Raw genomic sequence first — 23,574 nt, forward strand, 5'->3', positions numbered from 1 at the left:
TGTCGTTATATTTTAATCTAAGTCGAAGATTTTTTATGTAATATAATAGTGAAGGAATGGTGAATAATATTATGTACGAATAGTAATATATATTTGTTATAATCACGATATATATTTATTATAAGCGTGGGGGCGTTGTGTTCTAATTAATGTTGTTTAAATTTTTCGGCTTGAGTACCCTTGGATATTTCATAGGAGATATGTGGAATTGATTGAGATTTCATCCAATCGTCAGGTTGTTGTTGTAGGTACGGGAAGGCCCGAGATCAGGGAAAAGATCATAACGTTATCTAATATCCCTGAGAAAGCTATATATAAAGATTATAAATTATTTTAACTATATAATACTTGGTTCTCAGTTATTCAATTCGATGTACAGATATTGTGTAATACCCCTGGTTATTCAATTCGATTTACAGATATTGTGTAATATCCCTTAGAAAGCTATCTATAAAGATTATAAATTATTTTAACTATATAATACTTGGTTCTCAGTTATTCAATTCGATGTACGGATATTGTGTAATATCCCTGGTTATTCAATTCGATTTACAGATATTGTGTAATATCCGTTAGAAAGCTATCTATAAAGATTATAAATTATTTTAACTATATAATACTTGGTTCTCAGTTATTCAATTCGATGTACAGATATTGTGTAATATCCCTGATTATTCAATTCGATTTACAGATATTGTGTAATATCCCTTAGAGAGCTATCTATAAAGATTATAAATTATTTTAACTATATAATACTTGGTTCTCAGTTATTCAATTCGATGTACGGATATTGTGTAATATCCCTGGTTATTCAATTCGATTAACGGATATTGTGTAATATCCCTTAGAAAGCTATCTATAAAGATTATAAATTATTTTAACTATATAATACTTGGTTCTCAGTTATTCAATTCGATGTACGGATATTGTGTAATATCCCTGGTTATTCAATTCGATTTGTGTAATATCCAAGCTATCTATAAAGATTATAAATTATTTTAACTATATAATACTTGGTTCTCAGTTATTCAATTCGATGACGGATATTGTGTAATATTTAAGCTATCTATAAAGATTATAAATTATTTTAACTATATAATACTTGGTTCTCAGTTATTCAATTCGATGTACGGATATTGTGTAATATCCCTGGTTATTCAATTCGATTAACGGATATTGTGTAATATCCGTTAGAAAGCTATCTATAAAGATTATAAATTATTTTAACTATATAATACTTGGTTCTCATTTCTATCATTTTTTCTTTTTTCATTTGTTTTTTTTTATCATTTTTTTTCTTTTTTGTTTTATCAATTATTTAATATGTTATGAGGGCAAATGTGCTAGGTGTAAATGAGAGATCGGCTATAAAAAAATTAAATTGCTTCCAAAAAATTATTTAATTACATTATAATAGAATAGGAAGTTAGATTTGGTATTGTTGCAGCTTGAAAATTTAAAATAAAATGATTTATTATGAATAATTTATTTACCCTCAGTTGTCAGCAAACAGGCCTTGACCCTATCTGAGGGTGAATCTGCATGGTGTAAATGGGATCGGCTATAAAAAAATTAAATTGCTTCCAAAAAATTATATAATTACATTATAATAGAATAGGAAGTTAGATTTGGTATTGTTGCAGCTTGAAAATTTAAAATAAAATGATTTATTATGAATAATTTATTTACCCTCAGTTGTCAGCAAACAGGCCTTGACCCTATCTGAGGGCGAATCTGCATGGTGTAAATGGGATCGGCTATAAAAAAATTAAATTGCTTCCAAAAAATTATTTAATTACATTATAATAGAATAGGAAGTTAAATTTGGTATTGTTGCAGCTTGAAAATTTAAAATAAAATGATTTATTATGAATAATTTATTTACCCTCAGTTGTCAGCAAGCAGGCCTTGACCCTATCTGAGGGTGAATCTGCATGGTGTAAATGGGATCGGCTATAAAAAAATTAAATTGCTTCCAAAAAATTATTTAATTACATTATAATAGAATAGGAAGTTAGATTTGGTATTGTTGCAGCTTGAAAATTTAAAATAAAATGATTTATTATGAATAATTTATTTACCCTCAGTTGTCAGCAAACAGGCCTTGACCCTATCTGAGGGCGAATCTGCATGGTGTAAATGGGATCGGCTATAAAAAAATTAAATTGCTTCCAAAAAATTATTTAATTACATTATAATAGAATAGGAAGTTAAATTTGGTATTGTTGCAGCTTGAAAATTTAAAATAAAATGATTTATTATGAATAATTTATTTACCCTCAGTTGTCAGCAAGCAGGCCTTGACCCTATTTGAGGGCGAATCTGCATGGTGTAAATGGGATCGGCTATAAAAAAATTAAATTGCTTCCAAAAAATTATTTAATTACATTATAATAGAATAGGAAGTTAGATTTGGTATTGTTGCAGCTTGAAAATTTAAAATAAAATGATTTATTATGAATAATTTATTTACCCTCAGTTGTCAGCAAACAGGCCTTGACCCTATCTGAGGGCGAATCTGCATGGTGTAAATGGGATCGGCTATAAAAAAATTAAATTGCTTCCAAAAAATTATTTAATTACATTATAATAGAATAGGAAGTTAAATTTGGTATTGTTGCAGCTTGAAAATTTAAAATAAAATGATTTATTATGAATAATTTATTTACCCTCAGTTGTCAGCAAGCAGGCCTTGACCCTATCTGAGGGTGAATCTGCATGGTGTAAATGGGATCGGCTATAAAAAAATTAAATTGCTTCCAAAAAATTATTTAATTACATTATAATAGAATAGGAAGTTAGATTTGGTATTGTTGCAGCTTGAAAATTTAAAATAAAATGATTTATTATGAATAATTTATTTACCCTCAGTTGTCAGCAAACAGGCCTTGACCCTATCTGAGGGCGAATCTGCATGGTGTAAATGGGATCGGCTATAAAAAAATTAAATTGCTTCCAAAAAATTATTTAATTACATTATAATAGAATAGGAAGTTAAATTTGGTATTGTTGCAGCTTGAAAATTTAAAATAAAATGATTTATTATGAATAATTTATTTACCCTCAGTTGTCAGCAAGCAGGCCTTGACCCTATTTGAGGGCGAATCTGCATGGTGTAAATGGGATCGGCTATAAAAAAATTAAATTGCTTCCAAAAAATTATTTAATTACATTATAATAGAATAGGAAGTTAGATTTGGTATTGTTGCAGCTTGAAAATTTAAAATAAAATGATTTATTATGAATAATTTATTTACCCTCAGTTGTCAGCAAACAGGCCTTGACCCTATCTGAGGGCGAATCTGCAAGGTGTGAATGATGTTTTGGCGATTTTAAATTTGGCGATTTAGTGGTTTTATTTTCGTATTTTTTATAATTTTTTTATCTTTTTTGTTTATTTTTTTTTTTGCTTTTTTTAAACTTTTTTTTTGCTTTTTTTTTTTGCTTTTTTTTTGCTTTTATTTTTGCTTTTTTTTTTGCTTTTTTGTAAACAGTGTTCAGTTCAGAGGTGTTAAGGATTAAAAAAATTTATACTATATATATATAATTTATGTGTGAATTATTGTTTTAAAATGTTGCATAATTATCGTTATAATAGACCGCTTATTGAGATAAAAATGAACTAAGTGCTAAGTCAGATTTAGTTCGAAACTGATGTGTTAAACAAATCAAACCATGAAATATTGAATTCGAAACCAGTAATCTATATTCCTTAGAAGTCATATGAATACGCAGGCAAAACTATCATTAAATCGGATTACAATTATACCAATTATTATATCTAAAATATACACAAACTATATTTACCCATTATAATCAATTTTTCCTATGATAAATTATTTATATATTATTGGTTACAAAAACAGATGATAACTTTAAATAAATATCGCTCATACAAATAGATTTCATATACCTTAGTAAAAATAAATAGACCATATTATTAAACATCTAGAAATATTTTCGTATACATATATATAATAGATTTAAAATAAAAATCAGGGCATGTGCCATAGTGCAAGTATTATCAAAAGCCATGATAATAACCATACTTTCAAAAAGCTGCATGAAAGGGTACATTTTGGAGGTAAATTACAAAAAATTGAACTGATGATCCCTTAACTTTATTGGAGATTGTCTCTAGACCTCCAGAAAATTTTATTGATCTAAGGTCATATAGTGTATATTTATAAAATATAATATTATGACAACATACTCCTAGGATTTTTATTAGATAAAAATCTCGATGTATCAAATTAATAAATATATTACCCTGTTTATATAAAAAGTAATATTTAATTAGATAATTTTACGTTGCTAAACTTAAGAATGTTAATAGAATCTTTCCTTATTGAATAGTGAATTTTGTTATATTAAGATTTGTCCTGACTGAATGCTAATAAATATTTTAAAAATGTAATCTCTGGAGACTTTAATATATTAGATGAACCTGATGATGAAAGAATAATTGATTAAAAGATATATCTAGCAATCTTCATTGCTGAATAGTAAGTATTAAAAATAAAGCTATATTTAAATGTATCATATGAAAAGAAGAAATATATTTCTATAACCTCGTATTTTATGTAATTTTTTAAAGATCTGTCCTTGATCCAGATAATGCAATCACATTATTATTAAGAACAAACTACAGCCATCAAATGCTGGAAGTTATTAAATTAATTTTAAAATTAGATGATTTAAATTCGTAATTGTTGCTTATGCATGACAATTGATAAAATTAACCGTTAGATTAAATAATAGGGATTTTTACTGTCGCTGAGACATCTAGCATCTCTTATATAATTAAGGAGATAGAAAAAATATGTACCACAAGAAATAGAAATATTACAAATTTTTAAATATAGCAATGAAATTTTATTCAGGATAAAGGTGTCGATGAATTTGTATTAATAAAAAATGGGAAGGGTTGGCAGATAATTAATCCATAAAAAAACCTAAGTGCACATTGCTCTTAAATATTAAGTTTAATTAAAGTTACCAAGATTAAATTAATTTGTTGAAAATAAAAATCTTACCACAAATCATAGATATAATCATCAATACATGTCCTATTAATAGTTAATAACAAGCAGAAGCAATTGCCTGCTGTAGCAAATCATATAAAATGTTTTTTGATAATTTAGGAAATAATATATTCAAAGATAGAATATTATTTCGCAAAATTGTGATTTAATACTAAAATTGTTTGATAAACCTAAGGAGTAATGATTTATTTATATTGTCTTATGAATCAACAATATTATAGAATTATATTATAAACATACTTATACTGTACCAATTTTTTAAATGTAACGACTGGAGAATTTCTTATAAATCATATTCTTACCAATGTGATGTTTATAAAGATTGATTATTTAATTCAAGATGCATAATCTCAGATAACATTGTGTAAATTACTTAAAATGCTGTATCCCATATCCCTAATACATAAGTTATAAATAAAAATAGTAGGTGTGGTGGAAGTTCAAAATTAAATAAATTAATGGGATATCTAGTTTAATTTTTTATATCTCCTGCTTCATCACAAATAGATCATTAAATATGTTATTCCAAAAGGTTAAATTTAACATGATAAATATATTAGTAATGAATGCCAACAATGGATGATTGTTATGAATGATTCATATGGTATATAAAATAGCATGACATATAACATCATCTTGGCAATCATTATTTTTATATATAATAGATTTTGAGAGATCATTATATATTTCCCATGTTCCATCTAACCGCTTGGAATAACATATATAATGACCAATTCCTGAAGAAACAGCAGGAGGTATAAATACTATAAGAGCTCTTAAAAAATATAATGTATCACCTAAATTTATAAATCTAGGGAAATTATTTAATTTAGAACTTTGACAGCCTGTAGATAACTTGTTCATGAAATTGGTACTTATGGACTAAAGATAAAGGGTCCGGCATTTTACAGGATTTACAGTATGTTAAAAGAGGTAAAGCATCTTGGATTGCAATATCCAAACTTTCAAAACCTGTATTATTTATTATATTTAAATTTATTGGTAAACATATTATTTCTAAGAAATTTTCCGGTCGTAAACATTCTTTATTATTACATTTAAAAATATCGGTTACACTATATATATCTTTATAGCATTTTTCTATAATATAATATATTGTTGATTCGCAAGACAATCTATAGAAACCATTACTAATCTTAGTTTTATCGAATAATTTTAATAATAAATCACACCTTATCTTATAAGTATTATTATTGGCCCCATGCGAAACAAAATATTCTATAAACTCTTTAAATATACTATTTTCTAAATTGTCAAAAAAAGCTTTATATAATTTGCTATCGCAGTAGGCTACTGCTACTGCTTGTGATAAACTATCAATAGGGCATGTATTACTGATTATATATCTATTATATCCAAGTTTTAAAGGTCTCTTTATTGTGGTAAGATTCCCATTTTTCAACATGCCTAATTTAATCTTGGTCCCTTCAATTACATGTAATATTTCAGGGCAATGTGCTCCATAATATGAAGTACGTTTCTTTTATGGATGGTTGATCTACTAAACCTTTCCAATTTTCAATTAATTGATATTCATCATCAGAGACTTCTCCCTCATTTAAACTACTAAATTTAGAAATTTGTGAATTGTCTGTTTCTTGTGGTATAATAATTTGTACAGTATCCTTTTCCTTAATTATATTAGAGATTCGGGACGCTTCAGCTATAGTAAGCAATCCTCTTATCTCATCAAAATGTTTACAGAAAAATTTATCAATAGTAATAGGTAACATTACGGATTTAAATGTTCTATTTTTCAAATTATTAAAATAACTTTCAACATTTGATGTAGAAGATGTAACTTGTCCATAATTATAATGTGGTTGCATAATACTAGACCATAAAGGATAGGTCTTTAAAAAATTACATAAATTTATAGTTATTTCTGGGTTATAGAAATAATTTTCTTCTTATGATATGATACATTTAGATATGGCTTTATTTTTAATACTTTCTATCCAGTAATTTATATTACTAGATACATTTAAGTCAATGGATATTTCATCCTCGAGTTCATCTAATATATTAATGTCTATATCTTCTATTCCAGAGATTATATTTTTTAGATATTTTTTAGCATTCAGCGTAATGTCAGGACAAGTTTCGATCCCACAAAATTCACTATTACATACAATGAGGATGGATTCTATTAATATTTCCGCCTCTTTAAAGGAAGCGGATTTTATTAGCATTGCAACGGAACGTATATAAAATTCTCTAAATAAACGAGGTTTTTTATATAAACTAGGCCATCTACTTATTAGTTTGATACAATGAGCATAATCTATTCTAATAAATATCCTAGGGGTCAGCAATTTTTGACCTAATATTATATTAAATGAATATTCAATATATGACTTAAGATCAATAAAATTTGCTAGCGATCTGGCAACAGCCCCCAATAAAGCTAATGAATGATCAGTTACAACAATTTTAGGTATTTTAGCACCTCTATGCACCCATACATTCAGCCAGTGTGAAATGTGGTTAATATCATGGGCTTCTGATAACATCTGAACTACAGGTATTTGCCCAGATTTTACTTTTAAATCGATTACTCCTATGTATAGAAAAATATGCCCAGATGTTTGATCATAAGGTCGACTTAATTTTTTTTACTAAGGTCCCTGTGGCATCTATTTGTAGTATGGATACGTTAGTATCTTGGCAATATTTATTAAAAGTTATCATTTGTTCTGGTAACCAGTAGTGCATAAAAAATTTGTCACAGGATATATTGATTATACTGGGTAAATATGGTTGAGTATATTTTAGATATAATAACTGATTGATTACGCTATCCGATTTAATGTTATATTTATTAGAAATGGATTGTTTGCATTTACGTAGGACATCCAAGGAATATAAAGTTCTAGGTTCCAATTCACCATATTCCATGGTTTCATTTGCTTTTTTCAAGCGCCAGTTTATGGCTAAATCTTTTTGTAATTCATTAGCAACCTCTTCCCTTTTTATCCCACTTAATGGTCTTTTATAAATATTATTATGCAATTCTGTTTTATAATTATATATTTCACATATAAATTTTATATATATATTATTTAAAGTATTTAATTTTTTAATTAATAACACAGCTGAACATTGTTTACAAAAAGCCTTAATTTTTATTAAATATATTGAATTTAGAGATACATAATTATTAGAAAATACCCATAAACAGGGTATTTTCAATTGACTAGAAATTATTTTTTCAAGCACATGGGTCCAACCCATTTTTAACCGATTTGGGTTATCCGCATTCGGATATATTTGATTCCATTCTTCCCCTGTCATAGAAATTTCAAATATATCCTTTTTTACTTTGACATTATCTTCGCCGTCGTCACTTGAGTCTGACGACATAATCTCGGGGAATTTTTCCTAAGGATAATGTAAAAATATTTTTTAAAATCATATTAAAATAGTAAATATTTCATATATCAATGTTTTTGTGTTCCTGTATTATAATAAAGTCGTGATATATTACATAAAATATAAATAATGTAAATATATATAGTAATTACACTAATACATCGGGACGAACCCCAGCCTTAAATTTTTTAAGCACCAGACTTGGGCACAAATACAAATATTTCTATGAATACAAAGGTAAACGACGTACCTATTGTCAATATATATATTTTTTTGTTTCTAAATTTCTTTTTCGTTATTAAAGTTGTACATTATATAAATTTATTTTTGTTAGTTATTTACTATTAGTAATATACATTAGGTAATTATAGCGCAACCAGAGGTTGCGTAAAATAATTCCCCCCAAAAAAATCACAGGAAAATAATTCTTAAAAAATTATTCCCCGGAAAAAATTCCCTTAGTTTTTGTTCCTTATAAAATATTAAATTATTTTTAGAAAATTAACAAAGTTGGAAAAAAAATCCCTAAATAAAATATGTTAAATTTTCGAGAAAATCAACGAAATTAAATCCTATCATCTACTATTAGATATTATTATTGAAAATCAAATTTTAATTTTAAAAAAATATTATTATAAAAAAATATTTATTTTTACACAAATTATTAATCATTTTCCATGAAGTTTTTAAAAATATATTAAAAATTTAAATCATTGTCTTCAAAAATATATTAATTGAAATATATATTAAAACTAGATTATGGAAATAATCTCCCTATTTCTAGGAAAAAATTTGTTTTCACCTTTTTTTTTCAATTTTAAATTGCACGCATAATTTACATCTATTACTATAAAAAGCTATCATGTTTTCTTTCCGAGATGTCTCATATTTTAAACAGCCCTATATCGCTTAGAATTAAAACATAAATAATGCTAAAAAAAATCCTCAAACGTGTCGAGAATAAATACTTAACTTTCAGAAAATACTGATTATAATTTTTTAGAAATATTTTCGTTATTAAGCGGCAGGGTTATTTTTGATAATTTTAAAAAAAAATATTCGAGGATCTTTTTCCCGGTATAATTTTCCGGAAATTGATTTTCCTCTATATTTAATTTAAAATCTAAAAAATAGGGAATTTATTTCCGGGGAAAAATTTTCTATGGGAATTTTTTCCTAAGATATTTTTTTCGGGGAATTATTTTCCAGGGGATATTTTTTTGGGGGGGATTTTGTTCCTGGGCAATTATTTTCGGGAATTTTTTTTTCCGGGGATTTATTTTCCGCTTACCAATGTAAATTATATCACTAAATTTGAATGTCTAAACATGTCTGGTTTTTAAATAAAAATCGCTGAACTGACAAGCCGTTTGCGCCGACTCTCCATGATCTCTATGTATCATATTTTATTATATTTTAAGAAGATATTAATTGTATTATTAACTAGGGACTATCAGGCATATTCGGATCAATAATATTTACCTTATACAAATATGAAATATTTTAATATATTTATAAAATAAAATAAAAAAGTATTTATTCCTCATCTTTATTAAAAATATCCATGCGGCCAAAATTTATTAGTCCCGACCATGTTCCCACATGATTATTTTTTTTAAAAATTGCAAACTTATTGGTTAGGTTAGATTATTGCAAATATCTATTTTCTATATTTGTTACCAAGATTTACATTACCAGGGGTGGGGAGGGTGTTATTCTTTACGTAGCAAAAAAATATATTTTTTTAAAAAACAACTTTTTTAAAATTTATATAATTGAAACAAGAAATAATTAAATATATTATGATTTATAAGCTAAAATGATAGATTTCTAGGGCATCTTCATTAAATGCAGTGGGGGCAGTTAAAATCATTACATAAATTAAAATAAGTGAAATCACAAAATTAACCTTATTTAACTTTCACCAGAAGATATATATATATAAATAATGATATATTTACTTCTTTCTGTATTTCCAAAATATCTAGACAATTATTTCGATTTTGTGAGGCATAATTATAGAGTAGTTTTGGGCTCATCATAGCTAATAACTCCTTGCTTATTATCTTCCAGATTGTTGCTGACGAGTGGTTTAGATTTTGTTGAATCTCAAATTTGTATTTAGAAAAGATAGATTTTAGAATTGGAAGTGGCACCGCTGGCTGTCTCCCTGGCGATGCCATTATAATCTAGAAGATATATTGATAAATATTCATAAAGATAAGTCCTTTTCAAAAACGAATTCGAATCGAATGTGAAAGCTATTTGAATAGGTACAAATAATAAAATCTACCATTTGTATTCGATTCGACTTATTCGAATAACTGAAATGAATTTTCTTAATAAAATAAATTTTTTTTTATTACAATTTGATTGCCAGGTTTGCATCCCTGGTTTTCACAGGGCGGGCCGTATAATTATTTTTTAAATATATCAGGGCAGAGTCGGCCCTAACAAAAAAAATTTCGATACCCGACCGGGGCCAAATATTTTAAAACGCCATTATTGTCTATAAAAGTTAAGAATAAAAAATATATATAAATTTCGTATCATAAAACAATGTATTATATTCATTCACTTATTATTTTTCCCATTTCCAATTTTTTGATCCTCAGAAATTATTTATATTTTAAAAAATATGGGGAAATATTTTATAAAATACCATATTATTAGTGTTGTTAATGGGCTTGATTTGAGCCGATTTTAAAATAAAAAAGGCTAACTAATATTTTAGCCAAAATAAATTGACTGCGCCTCGAGATTTGTCTAATAAATGTCCAAACCTTTGTACCATGTATGAACAAATTTTCAGGCTTGCTAAGATTTTTTCGGAACATATTGAGTTAGCCGTTTTAAAAAATGGGCACAAATAGAATCGTTTAACAATATTATATATTTTTTTTTAATTTCTATAAATTTGAAAATTATAAGATTTTTAGCCTAGTGTTGTTAATCGAAAGAGTCTTGAGCCAAATTTTGGGTCGAAAAAATTGACCAAATTGATTTGAGTTATGAACTCGAGTCGTGAACTCAAGTCTATATCCTTAAATCGACTAGAAACTTGAGTCGTAGACTAGAGAATGAGAATTTTCATAATTATAACTATTTCTCATTTCTATTATGAATTTCTTCAAAGTAATAATAAAGATCGTTGTTTTTTTATCTTATAGCATCACACAGCATATTTTTATTTTTTATATTAATGTGGTGCAGATATGCCCCAGGCTAGATTTCCATATCTACTGTTATTTTTTTGACGGATTTTATTCATAATATAATATTTGGACTTTACGCTATATAATTTAAAAAATTGAGCATTTTTATCAGAACTAAAATCTTGGCCATTATGGATTAAATGGCCATACTGGAGCTAATGGGAGGGAGTCTGAATTTAGTTTTTGCATGAATAATTGTAAATGTAAGAGGAATTTGGTGACGTAATGGAAATGGTTGTTTAATATATTTTCTTTAAGAAAGGTATAAATCGGGCCTAATTTTTCAAGCCCGGCTGGGCCCCAAATTTTTTTAAAAAAGTTTTGCTGACCCGGCCTGAATTTATTTAAATATAGAAATTTTTTTATAATTACTCAAAATAAAAGATATTGCTATATAAGTATAATCAAATATTTTTATTTTAAATAAAAAATATAACGTAAAATTCAAATATTTAAAAAAATTTCCAAGACCAGGTACCAGCTAAATTTTTTTAAAGAAAATATTAAATCCGATCCAGCCCCCATATATTTTTTAAAAAATAAACCAAGGTACGGGCCGGACTGATCTCTAGTCTAAGTACGAAAAAAAAAATTTTTTCTTGATATTTTGATTAGATGCTTTAAAAATTTTAGTTATTCTTAATGTGTTAATTAAATATATTTTTTTTAAGAAATCACTAGATTTATTAATCACATGTGGGAGCTGGTTAATTTTTTTTATAATTAAAAACAATATTTGTAAATTTTTATAGGGTGTTTGTAAAAATTTTTGATATTTTTAAACTTTAATTAACACGAACGTCAAAGAAGTTAAGAATGAAAATAGTTTTTTTATGTTATGAACACATGTATATTTATATCATTTTTTGAGTTTGTAAAAAAACATTTCGATAAAAATTTATCTTTGTTTTGCTTATAACTAACCGTTAAACAAGATTAGCTAATATGCCTGCTTATTGAATGATAATAGAGCGGGGATGGTTGGGACACTTTTAAACCTTAATAATTTTAATATTAATAGACTTATCGTAATAATTAAAACATCTTCTGAATCCCAGAAGTATTGGCTATTTGAAATAATTAATATATATTTTATAAAGATTATATTTTTTTAGAAAATTTAATTTTTTGCCCCAACTATGACAGACTCTGTGTACGTTGGGACACACATATGTGATAGTTGGGACACTCGTGAAATAGAGGTCTAAATAAATTTAAAAATTTAAAATCAATAATCCAGTAAGACTAGATATGACACATATGATTTTATTGATAGTGTAATTCATAATCAATAACTATAAAAAAAATTTTAGCAAAATTTAGCAAATTTATTTTGAGAAAAAAAAATTGTAAAAAAAAATTTCATTTAATCATAAACATAGTGAAAGATAAGTATTTAATTATTCATTATTCAAAATACTAAATTAATAATAAAATTATAAAATGAGCTAAAATGGCGTGTCCCAACTTACTTTGACCAACTATGACCGAGCCCACTAACTTTATAAATATCAACCTTGATTCCAAAAGTTTGCCAGATTGGGAAATAGGTTTAAACTTTCCTAAAATCTATTTATTATGATTTTTGAAACGGTAAAGGCAAATATTTTATATTAATTTTGGTATGCCAAAACTTCTTCTGTAAAAATTAAAATACTAAATATTTTTCAAATTTTTTTTAGCTAATCATGTATGACGTAATTATCTATGTTAAGCTCAAATTTCCAGTCTTATAAATAATAGCTCAAATTATAATCAGAGTGTCCTAACGTTCCCCTGTACTAAATGTACCCATATAATTTAAAAAATAAAATTTAAAAATCTTACCAAATTTAATTACGATGGAATATTTATTTATGATTTTTAAAAGAATTTTAGTTAATGAAAAAGATTGATTTATTAACACATCTGGTTAATATTTAAAATTAATTAAACATTATAATTAATAAAAAAATAATTTCTAGCATATTTATTAATTATAGAAAAAAATGATATTACAGTGAAAGAGGGGATATTTTTTACCAGATGTTAAAACAAAATAAAATGATACTATTATATTTTTATTTTAATCATACTTAAACATTAATCTATGTTAAAAAAATATTAAACAACTTTTTTAAATGTCACACTTACATAAAAAAAAATTTTTATAAAAAAATATAAAAAGTTTTGTCATCACATATTTTCTTTTACTTAGTTAACGATATTTTATGTAGAATAATTTTAAATATAATGATAAATTATTCATTTAAGTTGTAAGATCTTAGTCAGAATCTTTTATTTCTTAAAATAGTTTTTTTCTCTCACTTTATTTTATCATATTTGAGACATAACTTTAATTTAATATTTTATTCAATTCGTATATGTAATACATATAATTATATATAATAAGAAATATATTCGTAATTACACTAATACATGAATATTAATTAATAAAATATGAAATATTTAATGATAGTTCATAGTCATAAATTGCTTGCTTAAGTAGTACCTATAAATATTAAAAAATGTTAATCGTAATTTATTATATAATTAGATTACTTTAGTCAAGAGGTAGTCCACGATAGCCCAGCTCCAAATAATGTTGCATATGATTATAGAAATTTGTAAAATCATATGGAATAAATTGATTCATTATTTGATTAATATTATTTATTATATGTTCCCTTGTACTTGGTCTGGGAATTAATGACCTGTACTTGTTTTTGAAAACCCCGAAAAAATTTTCAATTGGGTTTAATTGTGGTGAGTATGGGGGAAGATATTCAATTCTCTCTTTATAGTCATCAATTAGATGACTTTTATGTATTGACGCATTGTCCATAACTAATATGGCATCTGGTGGTAATATACTAATAATATCCATTAATGAATTTCGGAATAACATACCATTATATGATCCTTCGATGATTTTATAATGTATAACTCCACAAATTCCTATAGTGCAAAGTACACTTACATTTTTCCCTTTTGAGGGTGGCACCTTTATTGATGGTCTAACGTTGAGTGGTGCCCAAGCATAGACAGGTACAACATGAAAATTGATGCCTGTTTCGTCGAGAAAATAGAGTCTTTCTCTGGAGATGTTCAGCAATTTGCGGCAATACACCTGTCGAATATTGATAGCTCCTGGTGTATTCCTGCGATCTGGTTCATTCCCAGCTCTTTTTTTGGACCATCGGATGTTTTTAATATATTTCCTTATAGTTCCAATATTTTTTGGAGAACCAGAGGGCAAATTCTCAATTATATCCTTCACCGTGAAGGTATTATTGTCGATTAGCAAATCCATAATTTGCCTTTCAATATTTGCTGTGTCTTTAATTTTTCTCCCCCTTTGTTTAAGCGAGAATTCCTTTAGGGGCTCACCAATAATTTCTGGAAATGTATCCCGCTTTATTTTATGTATTGATGCCTTCGACATATTAACAAATTTAGCAATGTCCTTAACCTTCATCTGTTCTTCCTCTGGCATTGCTAATATTTTCATTACCATTTCAATTTTATCTTTGTTCCAACAATTGTATGTTCTTTTGGGTTTAGGAATGGATGATATTTGAGAATGATTTATATTTTCATTAATAGTTGCTAAAGAATTATTATTTGCAGAAATATTAGACTGTGATTGATAATTTTCCATATCATTCCCATCTGAGATTGGCAAAGAATAATTTACAGAAGTACTTGAGAGTAAAGGAGATGTATTATAAAGAATGTGGTCTATATTAAACATTATAAGATTGAAAAATTAATTAATATTAAATTAAATATACAAAAATATTAAATTACGTAAATGATATGTGAAAAAATATGTTTTTTTTAAAAAGTTTTTTTTTTTAAAAAAGTTGTTTAAAATTTTTTTAACATAGATTAATGTTTAAGTATGATTAAAATAAAAATATAATAGTATCCTTTTATTTTGTTTTAACATCTGGTGAAAAATATCCCCCTCTTCACTGTAAACACAATAACAGTAATTAATTAGAACACAACGCCCCCACGCCAGGGTTGGGCAAATTTTCAGAAAATTGTATTCGGATACAGATACAGATACTTAATAAAATTTTGTATTTAAGATACAAGATACTAGATACTTTTGAAAAATTTCAATAAGATATAAGATAAAAGCTTTATTTTCTTATCTATAATATAAATTTATAAAAAAAATTTAAAATAAATTGTAGAAAATAACAAATTTATCATAAAAGATAATGCGATATTCCATTTAATAATTATATAATTAGTAAATAATAATAAATCAGCATCATAAATCAGCATTATTTTTTAATATTATTAATTTTTCGTTCAATCTTTGACGATTTGATTAACCATATTAGCAAAGCTAAATAATCTTTCAACGGGAGCTGAGGAGAGTAGTATTGTGTTATATTTAATAAATATTTCATATTTATAACTATTTAACATATTTATACTCCGCCTGTCATCTTTCATATAATTTAGGACCTCTATTTCAATATCATTTATTGAATTATTAGAATTGGATGTGGTACTTTTAAGGCAAATCATCATCTTCATCAATTGAAGATTTTGTTGAAGTATTAATTTCAATATTATTTTTAAAAACAATTAAAACTTCATGTAATAACAAATCCTGAAGGTATTTTTTTTCTTTTTCACCATCAATCCAACGATTTTTAAAATAGGGATGAGAAATAGTTGCCAAAAATGCACTTTTAAAATTGTTATCAAAATCATATATATTTTTAAATCTTTTATTTAAATAATTTTCTATGGCAACAGCTAATGGTTTGCAAAATTGTAGATTGGTTTGAATTAAATTTGTAATTTTTTTTAACGACATTTAAAATTGGAGCTGATTCTCCATAATAGCAGTTGATTTCACTCTGTATTTTGTCAATCGCTATAGCCAATGGGGCCATTATATTGCAATATTCTTCTAAATATTGAATTTCAATATCTCTTAATTTAGGAAATTCTAATTTTTGACATAATTTAGGAAGTTCGCTTTTAAATTTTAATAAACTATGAAGACTATCATACAAACTATTCCATCTAGTGCAACAAGGCGTAACTTATTGTTTTCCTAAAACTGCTTTGATAAGTTCTGCAGTTTTAGGCCTATTATTTGCATTCCAGCTTAGTACATTTAGCTATTGCAGGATGATGAATTTTAGAAATGTTAGTATAATAACTCTCTCGACATCTGTTGTGGCAATTAGACTTATCGTATGGCACAAACAACGAATGTGTTGAGGCAATGTTATTGAGGCTTCTTTAGACCCTTAAATAAACAAATAATAATTTTATTTGAATAAAAATTTTACTAAATTTACAATATATAATAAATTTTAAAGAAGTATTAAATAATATTTTCAATGATTTCGAATTCTATACATTCATCATCATTGTTGTCAAGGTCATTCTCTACAGCTTCCATAGAATATCCAAACTCCTTGAAAGCTTTCTTAAAGTTAGAACCGTTATCTGTAACAGTTGCTAAATCTTTTTCGCAATACCAAAGTCACGATGAATTTCTTTATTATGATCATCTTGAAGTACTTAAAAAATTTGCCATTAAGTATGCTTAGTTTAAATTTATTGTTATAATTTTCGGTTGAAGAATCATCTGAAGACGAAGATAAACATATTATTCTATTTTCGCACAAATTAAAGCCTAAATAATTGCCAAATTTCAGATCGTGATCTTTTATATTTTCGGTTTTGGCTAAGTGCCAGCACTTTCTTAATTTGCTCATAACTCAGTAACGGTTCATTCTGCTGCTTTCCGGATAGAAGATCAATTAGGATCAATTAACGGGCTATTCAATGGTATAAGTTTCGGTAATTGATCCTCAAATCGTTCTTACAGCTTAAATATTTCCGCCAATTTAACGTTTTTAAAACGGTTATAACTCGGTATTGGTTAGTGATATCGACATCTGGTTTGGTGATTGTTAATGTACGCATTGAATACTACATAATTGCCAAGTTTCAAAACATGATCTTTTTTATTTTCGGTTTTGGCAAAGTGCCAATACTTTTTTGTTTTGCTTATAACTCACGAACGGTTCATTCTGTTGATATGCGGTTTAAAGATTCTGGAGGATCAATTAACGCACCACACTTTGGCATATATTTTGGTAATTGATCCTCACTTTTTAAAAAAATTCTTACAACTTCACGCTTTAAAAACAGGTCATAACTCGGTTGCGGTTAGTGATATCGATATCCGGTTTGGAAATTATTCACGCACAAATTAAAGCCTAAATAATTGCCAAATTTTAGATCGTGATCTTTTATATTTTCGGTTTTGGCTAAGTGCCAGCACTTTCTTAATTTGCTCATAACTCAGTAACGGTTCATTCTGCTGCTTTTCGGATAGAAGATCAATTAGGATCAATTAACGGGCTATACAATGATATAAGTTTCGGTAATTGATCCTCAAATCATTCTTAGAGCTGCAAATCTTCGCACTTTCATTATTTTGCTTATAACTCAATAGCCTTTAATTTTTTTTGACATTCCGTTTAAAGAATATGGAGGATCAATTAAGGTACTAAATATTGGCTATAACTAAAAAAATGATTGCTTAAATTTTTAATTTTGGCAAGGTGCCAAAACCTTTTTATTTTGCTTATAACTCACGAGCGGTTCATTCTGTTGATATGCGGTTTAAAGATTCTGGAGGATCAATTAACGCACCACACTTTGGCATATATTTTGGTAATTGATCCTCACTTTTTAAAAAAATTCTTACAACTTCACGCTATAAAAACAGGTCATAACTCAATTGCGGTTAGTGATATCGATATCCGGTTTGGATATTATTAACGCACAAATTAAAGCTTAAATAATTGCCAAGTTTCAGATCGTAATCTTTTATATTTTCGGTTTTGGCAAAGTGCAAACACTTTCTTATTTTGCTCATAACTCAGTAACGGTTCATTCTGCTGCTTTCCGTATAGAAGATCAATTAGGATCAATTAACGGGCTATACAATGATATAAGTTTCGGTAATTGATCCTCAAATCATTCTTAGAGCTGCAAATCTTCGCACTTTCATTATTTTGCTTATAACTCAAAAACCTTTAATTCTGCTGATGTCTGGTTTGAAGATCAATTAGGATCAATTAAGACTCTAAATAATGGCATAGGTTTTGTTAATTGATCCTTACATCGTTCTTACAACTTCACGGACCTGATATTTTATTATATGAAAAAAAAATTATATTGACAATAGTGATCTGCATCGAGCCTAATTTTTCAAACCCAGCCAGACATTTTTTTTAAAAAAGTTTTGCCGACCCGGCCCTAAAATTTTTTTGAAAAAGTTTTGCAGGTCCGGTTCGAATTCAAAATTTTTTTAAAAAAAATATACCAACCCGACTTGAATTTATTTAGATATAAAAATTAATTTTTATAATTACTCAAAATAAAAGACATGTTATGTCGCTTAGTTTCAATAAATAAAATCAATTATTTTTATTTTACATAAAAAATTAAATATAAAATTGATAAATTTAGATTTAAAAAAATTACCAAGGTCCGACCCGACCCGGCCTGAATTTTTTTCAAATATTAAGCCTGGCCCAAACCAGATTATTTTAAATAAAATTAGGCCCGAGCTTACTTTCAAATTCAAATGTTTTGTTATGTAATTAAAGTGTGCTCTCCTCTATTAACCTCATCTACTCTTCTGTTGTATTTAATCTTGACGTGGATGCTACCTATTTCAAACATTGCATTTAAAATTTAATTTTCTTTTGGGAAAACGGGAAAATCATATTTTTATTCAACTAGATATTATATTCTTCCATGCAAATCAAATCTAAGAAATATTTTAAGCTTCTCCCAAATATAACATCCATAACAGTTATCTGTACTTTGGTATTAAAAATGTTAAAATTTTATGTAGCATATATTTTTCAATGTTTACCTAATAAATTTTAAACAAATAAAAGTAAAAAATTTTTAACCGTCTATTCACAATTTTTAATATTATTTAGCTAGCTCGCCCAATAAGATAAACGGGCGTAGACTAAGTCAGCTCGTTTCAATAAAAAATATGACAATTGTCACTTTTCTATGGTACTTAATTGAAATTTTAAACATGTTTACAATAAATGTTTGCCTATTTGCTTTGAAAAAATTCAAAAATAACGATTATGACAATTGTCACTTTTCTGTGGTCACTGAAATTTTAATTTAACATATTTACAATATATATTTTTACCTATCTACTTTAAAAAGATTCACAAAAACGATTATGACAAATGTCACTTTTCTATGGTACATCTTTACTGAAATATTAATTAACATGTTTACAATAAATATTTTTACCAATTTGTTTTAAAATAATTAACGATGACAATTATCACTATTCTATGGTACATTTTCACTGTAACTTTAATATAACATGTTTACGATATATATTTTTACCTATTTACTTTAAAAAAATTCAAAATAGTTCACAAAAACGATTATGACAAATATCACTTTTCTATGGTATATCTTCACTGAAATATTAATTAACATGTTTACAATAAATATTTTTACCAATTTGTTTTAAAAAAATTCAATAACGATGACAATTATCACTTTTCTATGGTAAATTTTCACTGAAATTTTAATTTATCATCTCTACAAAATGTATTTTTATTTGTTTTAAAAAAATTCAAATAAAGATTATGAAAATTATCATTCTATGGTACATCTTCACTGAAATTTTATTTAAACATCTTTACAATATATATTTTTACCTATTTACTTTAAATAAATTCAAAAATAACGATTATGGCCATTGTCACTTTTCTATGGTACATCTTCAATGAAATTTTATTTTAACAACAAAACATATTTTTACCTATTTAATTTAAAATAACTCGAAAAACTTCAAAAACAACGATTATGGCAATTGTCACTTTTCTATGATACAACCTAATTTGAATATTAATTTAACTTCATTTGATCCAAAAAAATTAAGAAAAACAAAAAATTATTAAAAATAACAAATATGAGATTTGTGATTTTCTGGTTTATCTTCTCGATATCTCAAGCACTCGGAAGAACTAGACTAACCCAGACTATACAGTGGTTAGGTTGAGTTAGGCTCAAAAAATTGATTTAGTCGACTAAATTAATCAAGCATGTAGACTAAATGGGTCGACTATTCTGACTAAATTAGTTGTTTTAGTCGACTATATTTGTTGTTTTAGTCAACTTAATTAGTCGTTTTAGTCGACCAAATTAGTTGACTAATCGCTAAAGTTTTTAGTCAACTAATTAACAACACTAGTACCTATAATTTAAATAAATATGTTTGATTTCTTCATAATAGACTTTTTAGAAAAAAGATATAGAATATTTAAATGTAAAATCTTAGATGACTTTTCAAAGATCAAAAAAACTAGTGACCAATATTAATAAATTAATATAAAATTTTACTTTGTATACCCTTTTTTGTATATTTAATAAACATATTTCACTGTAATAAGCACAAAATAGAATACAATAAAGACAAGAGGTATTTTTTATTTATATATAAATTTTTAAAATGTTTATTTGATAGCATCCTAATAATCATATCCATATGGGCTGTTTACTCATATATGCTGCAGGATGTCATGTTCATTATACTCAAAGATTTTTATTATTTTCTATTACAATTTACTAAATATATTATATTATGATTTTACTGCCATCTTATTATATTTTTTATTAATAAAAATTTTAATTAAACTAAATAACTATTAATTTTTTGATTAAACAGTTTATAAAGATCATAAACATTCCTGCCATATATCAGCAACCTAAAGTGTTCTAAAAAAAGATTATTTTTTAATTTTTTTAAATATTTTCCAAAAATTTTAATAGCCACAAAAATTTTTTATAACTAGTTAGTACTTGAGAGGAACCCAAAAATGGTAAAATTTATATTACTTGAAAATGTTTACTATTCAAATTTCAGTAATGTCATTCAATTTTTCTTAAAATATCTATCCAAAATTTAATTTGGGTTGTAAGTTTTGAAAATATAAGCCATTTATGGTTGAGCAGGGCCTGGAGAAATATTGAAATTTATATTTTTCTATTAAAGAATAAAAAATAACTTCATGATTATCAAATAACTTGGTCCTAATATTTTAAGATTTTTTTAAAACCTATTTTGTAAAATTTTGGCATATGATATTATTATCTTAAACATTTTGTATTAGCATAATCAATTGAAATTATAGTGTGCTCAATGACTAAGCTAAGTCAACTTAGTCTAAATTCTATTGAATGAGCCATATAGCTAGGCTTGATTAGTCATTGGGGAGTAGATAATATTAGCACGGCTATTTTCTTGCAACAATATACATAGGTTCTAGAATATAAAAATATCTAATTTCATCAAAACCAAAGTGGTTACAATTTTTTATATTCTTCTGATGGAGTAATAAATAATAGCAGCCAATTTAAAATAAATTTGAGCTAAATTGCATCTCAGTGAGCTATTTATTCAATTTGACAACAGTCTATCAGAATTTACAAAATTGTATTTTTTTTATAGAATAAGAGTAAGTAAAATTCTTATTCTCAAGTTTATCTTATCAAATTTTGTAATTCATTCCTTACAAATTTAAAATAATGTAAACTAAATGCTAATAAATTTTGTGTTTATCTTTTTCATCAATAAGAAGCAATATATATATCTAGACTTATATTTTATAATTTTATATAAAAAATATAAGATGTAATTTAAAATAGGATAATTTTTGCAATTTCATGATCCATATTGTTGTCACACTAGATAAATTGTAAATTTATTATTAAATTTAAGGCATAAAATATCAGAAAGGAAAAGAATCATGTTATATTAATGGTAAGAAAATTTTATTGTAGAATATACAAAATTTTCATTGAATAACCATAATATAATTAAGGAATGAATCAACTTTATCATCACTTAAGTAAATGATATACCTTTTCTAGGTTGTACTCCTTGGGATCTTCCTGTCATGGGAAATCTTTTAACAGGTGTTCTAAGTTTTCTAGCTTCTCTAGATCTGTTCCTAACCACTTTCGAGTGAATGGCACAAGAAACACAATAATTTAATTTCGCATATAGTTTGGGCAAAATATATGCTAAGGAATATAAGTACAAAAAATTAAATATAAATATATACGTGAATATACACTTGCAGCTTGAATATCTCTAACTGCCGCTGCTTCGACAATATTTCGAATTATAAATTTTTTAATAGCTTTATCTTTGGGTACACATCGAGCACAGTTGGTACACCTAACAGATGTTACATGCCCTCTTCCTTTTTTGCTTCTTCCATGATTACGCCGTTTAACAGTCTGTTAAAAATTAAACATTATAAAATATAAAAAGCTATCATACCATTTTTTAAAGGAAATGTTGTTTATTTCCACGAGAAAAATTAATAAAAACGTAGTTATATATTTTAAATTTTTAATTAAAAATGATTAAGAAAATAAAATAAAAGGGTTAATTATTTTAAATATATTTACTCAAATCTCCAAGTATCTAATTCTAAAGATGTTCTATATTGGAATTAATCTCTTTTACAACATAATATATCTATAATAAATATATAAAAATTATTAAGTTCCCTGTAAATATTGAAGTATTATTTTATGTATGCTTAAAACATTCGTAAAAATGCTTATCACGCTAAAATATAACTAAACATTTTCAATGGATATTAAGGGTTAAATCATTATAATTCAATACCTTCTAGTAATGTTAAAATTAGTGGAGAATAAATTTAGATCAATGAAAAATAGTTTTTATCCAAATCTCAAAGTATCTAGTTCTAAAGTTTTCTAAAGGAATTAATCTCTTTTAGGACATAATATATTTATTAAAAAATATTAAGTTTCTTGTAAATATTTAAGTATCAATTTATATAAATACCTATCACGCTATA

The 23,574-nt window shown here is 26.0% G+C and overlaps 3 protein-coding genes across 3 annotated transcripts; all 3 read right to left on the minus strand.

The window, feature by feature from the left end:
- Positions 1 to 5,703: 5,703 nt before the first annotated feature.
- On the minus strand, positions 5,704 to 13,588 carry LOC135931347 (uncharacterized). The gene is made up of 3 exons (XM_065468392.1): positions 13,481 to 13,588; positions 10,400 to 10,627; positions 5,704 to 8,447 (listed from the first exon to the last, which is right to left on the minus strand). The coding sequence occupies exons 2-3, from the start codon at positions 10,619 to 10,621 to the stop codon at positions 7,659 to 7,661; spliced, it is 1,011 nt and encodes a 336-aa protein (XP_065324464.1). The 5' UTR covers positions 10,622 to 10,627; positions 13,481 to 13,588; the 3' UTR covers positions 5,704 to 7,658.
- A 476-nt stretch (positions 13,589 to 14,064) lies between these two features.
- LOC135931782 (uncharacterized) lies at positions 14,065 to 15,320 on the minus strand. The gene is made up of 2 exons (XM_065469080.1): positions 14,195 to 15,320; positions 14,065 to 14,144 (listed from the first exon to the last, which is right to left on the minus strand). Exon 1 carries the CDS (start codon positions 15,291 to 15,293, stop codon positions 14,196 to 14,198), a length of 1,098 nt encoding a protein of 365 aa, XP_065325152.1. The 5' UTR covers positions 15,294 to 15,320; the 3' UTR covers positions 14,065 to 14,144; position 14,195.
- Positions 15,321 to 22,276: 6,956 nt separating this feature from the next.
- LOC135931593 (small ribosomal subunit protein eS26-like) lies at positions 22,277 to 23,079 on the minus strand. Its single transcript, XM_065468823.1, has 4 exons — positions 23,025 to 23,079; positions 22,804 to 22,981; positions 22,601 to 22,762; positions 22,277 to 22,423 (listed from the first exon to the last, which is right to left on the minus strand). Exons 1-4 carry the CDS (start codon positions 23,025 to 23,027, stop codon positions 22,419 to 22,421), a joined length of 348 nt encoding a protein of 115 aa, XP_065324895.1. The 5' UTR covers positions 23,028 to 23,079; the 3' UTR covers positions 22,277 to 22,418.
- Between the last annotated feature and the right edge of the window lie 495 nt (positions 23,080 to 23,574).

This window comes from Gordionus sp. m RMFG-2023, chromosome 1 (genome assembly GCF_954871325.1).
Source record: "Gordionus sp. m RMFG-2023 chromosome 1, tfGorSpeb1-WG-v2, whole genome shotgun sequence".
NCBI classification, from domain to species: Eukaryota; Metazoa; Nematomorpha; class Gordioida; order Chordodea; family Parachordodidae; genus Gordionus; species Gordionus sp. m RMFG-2023.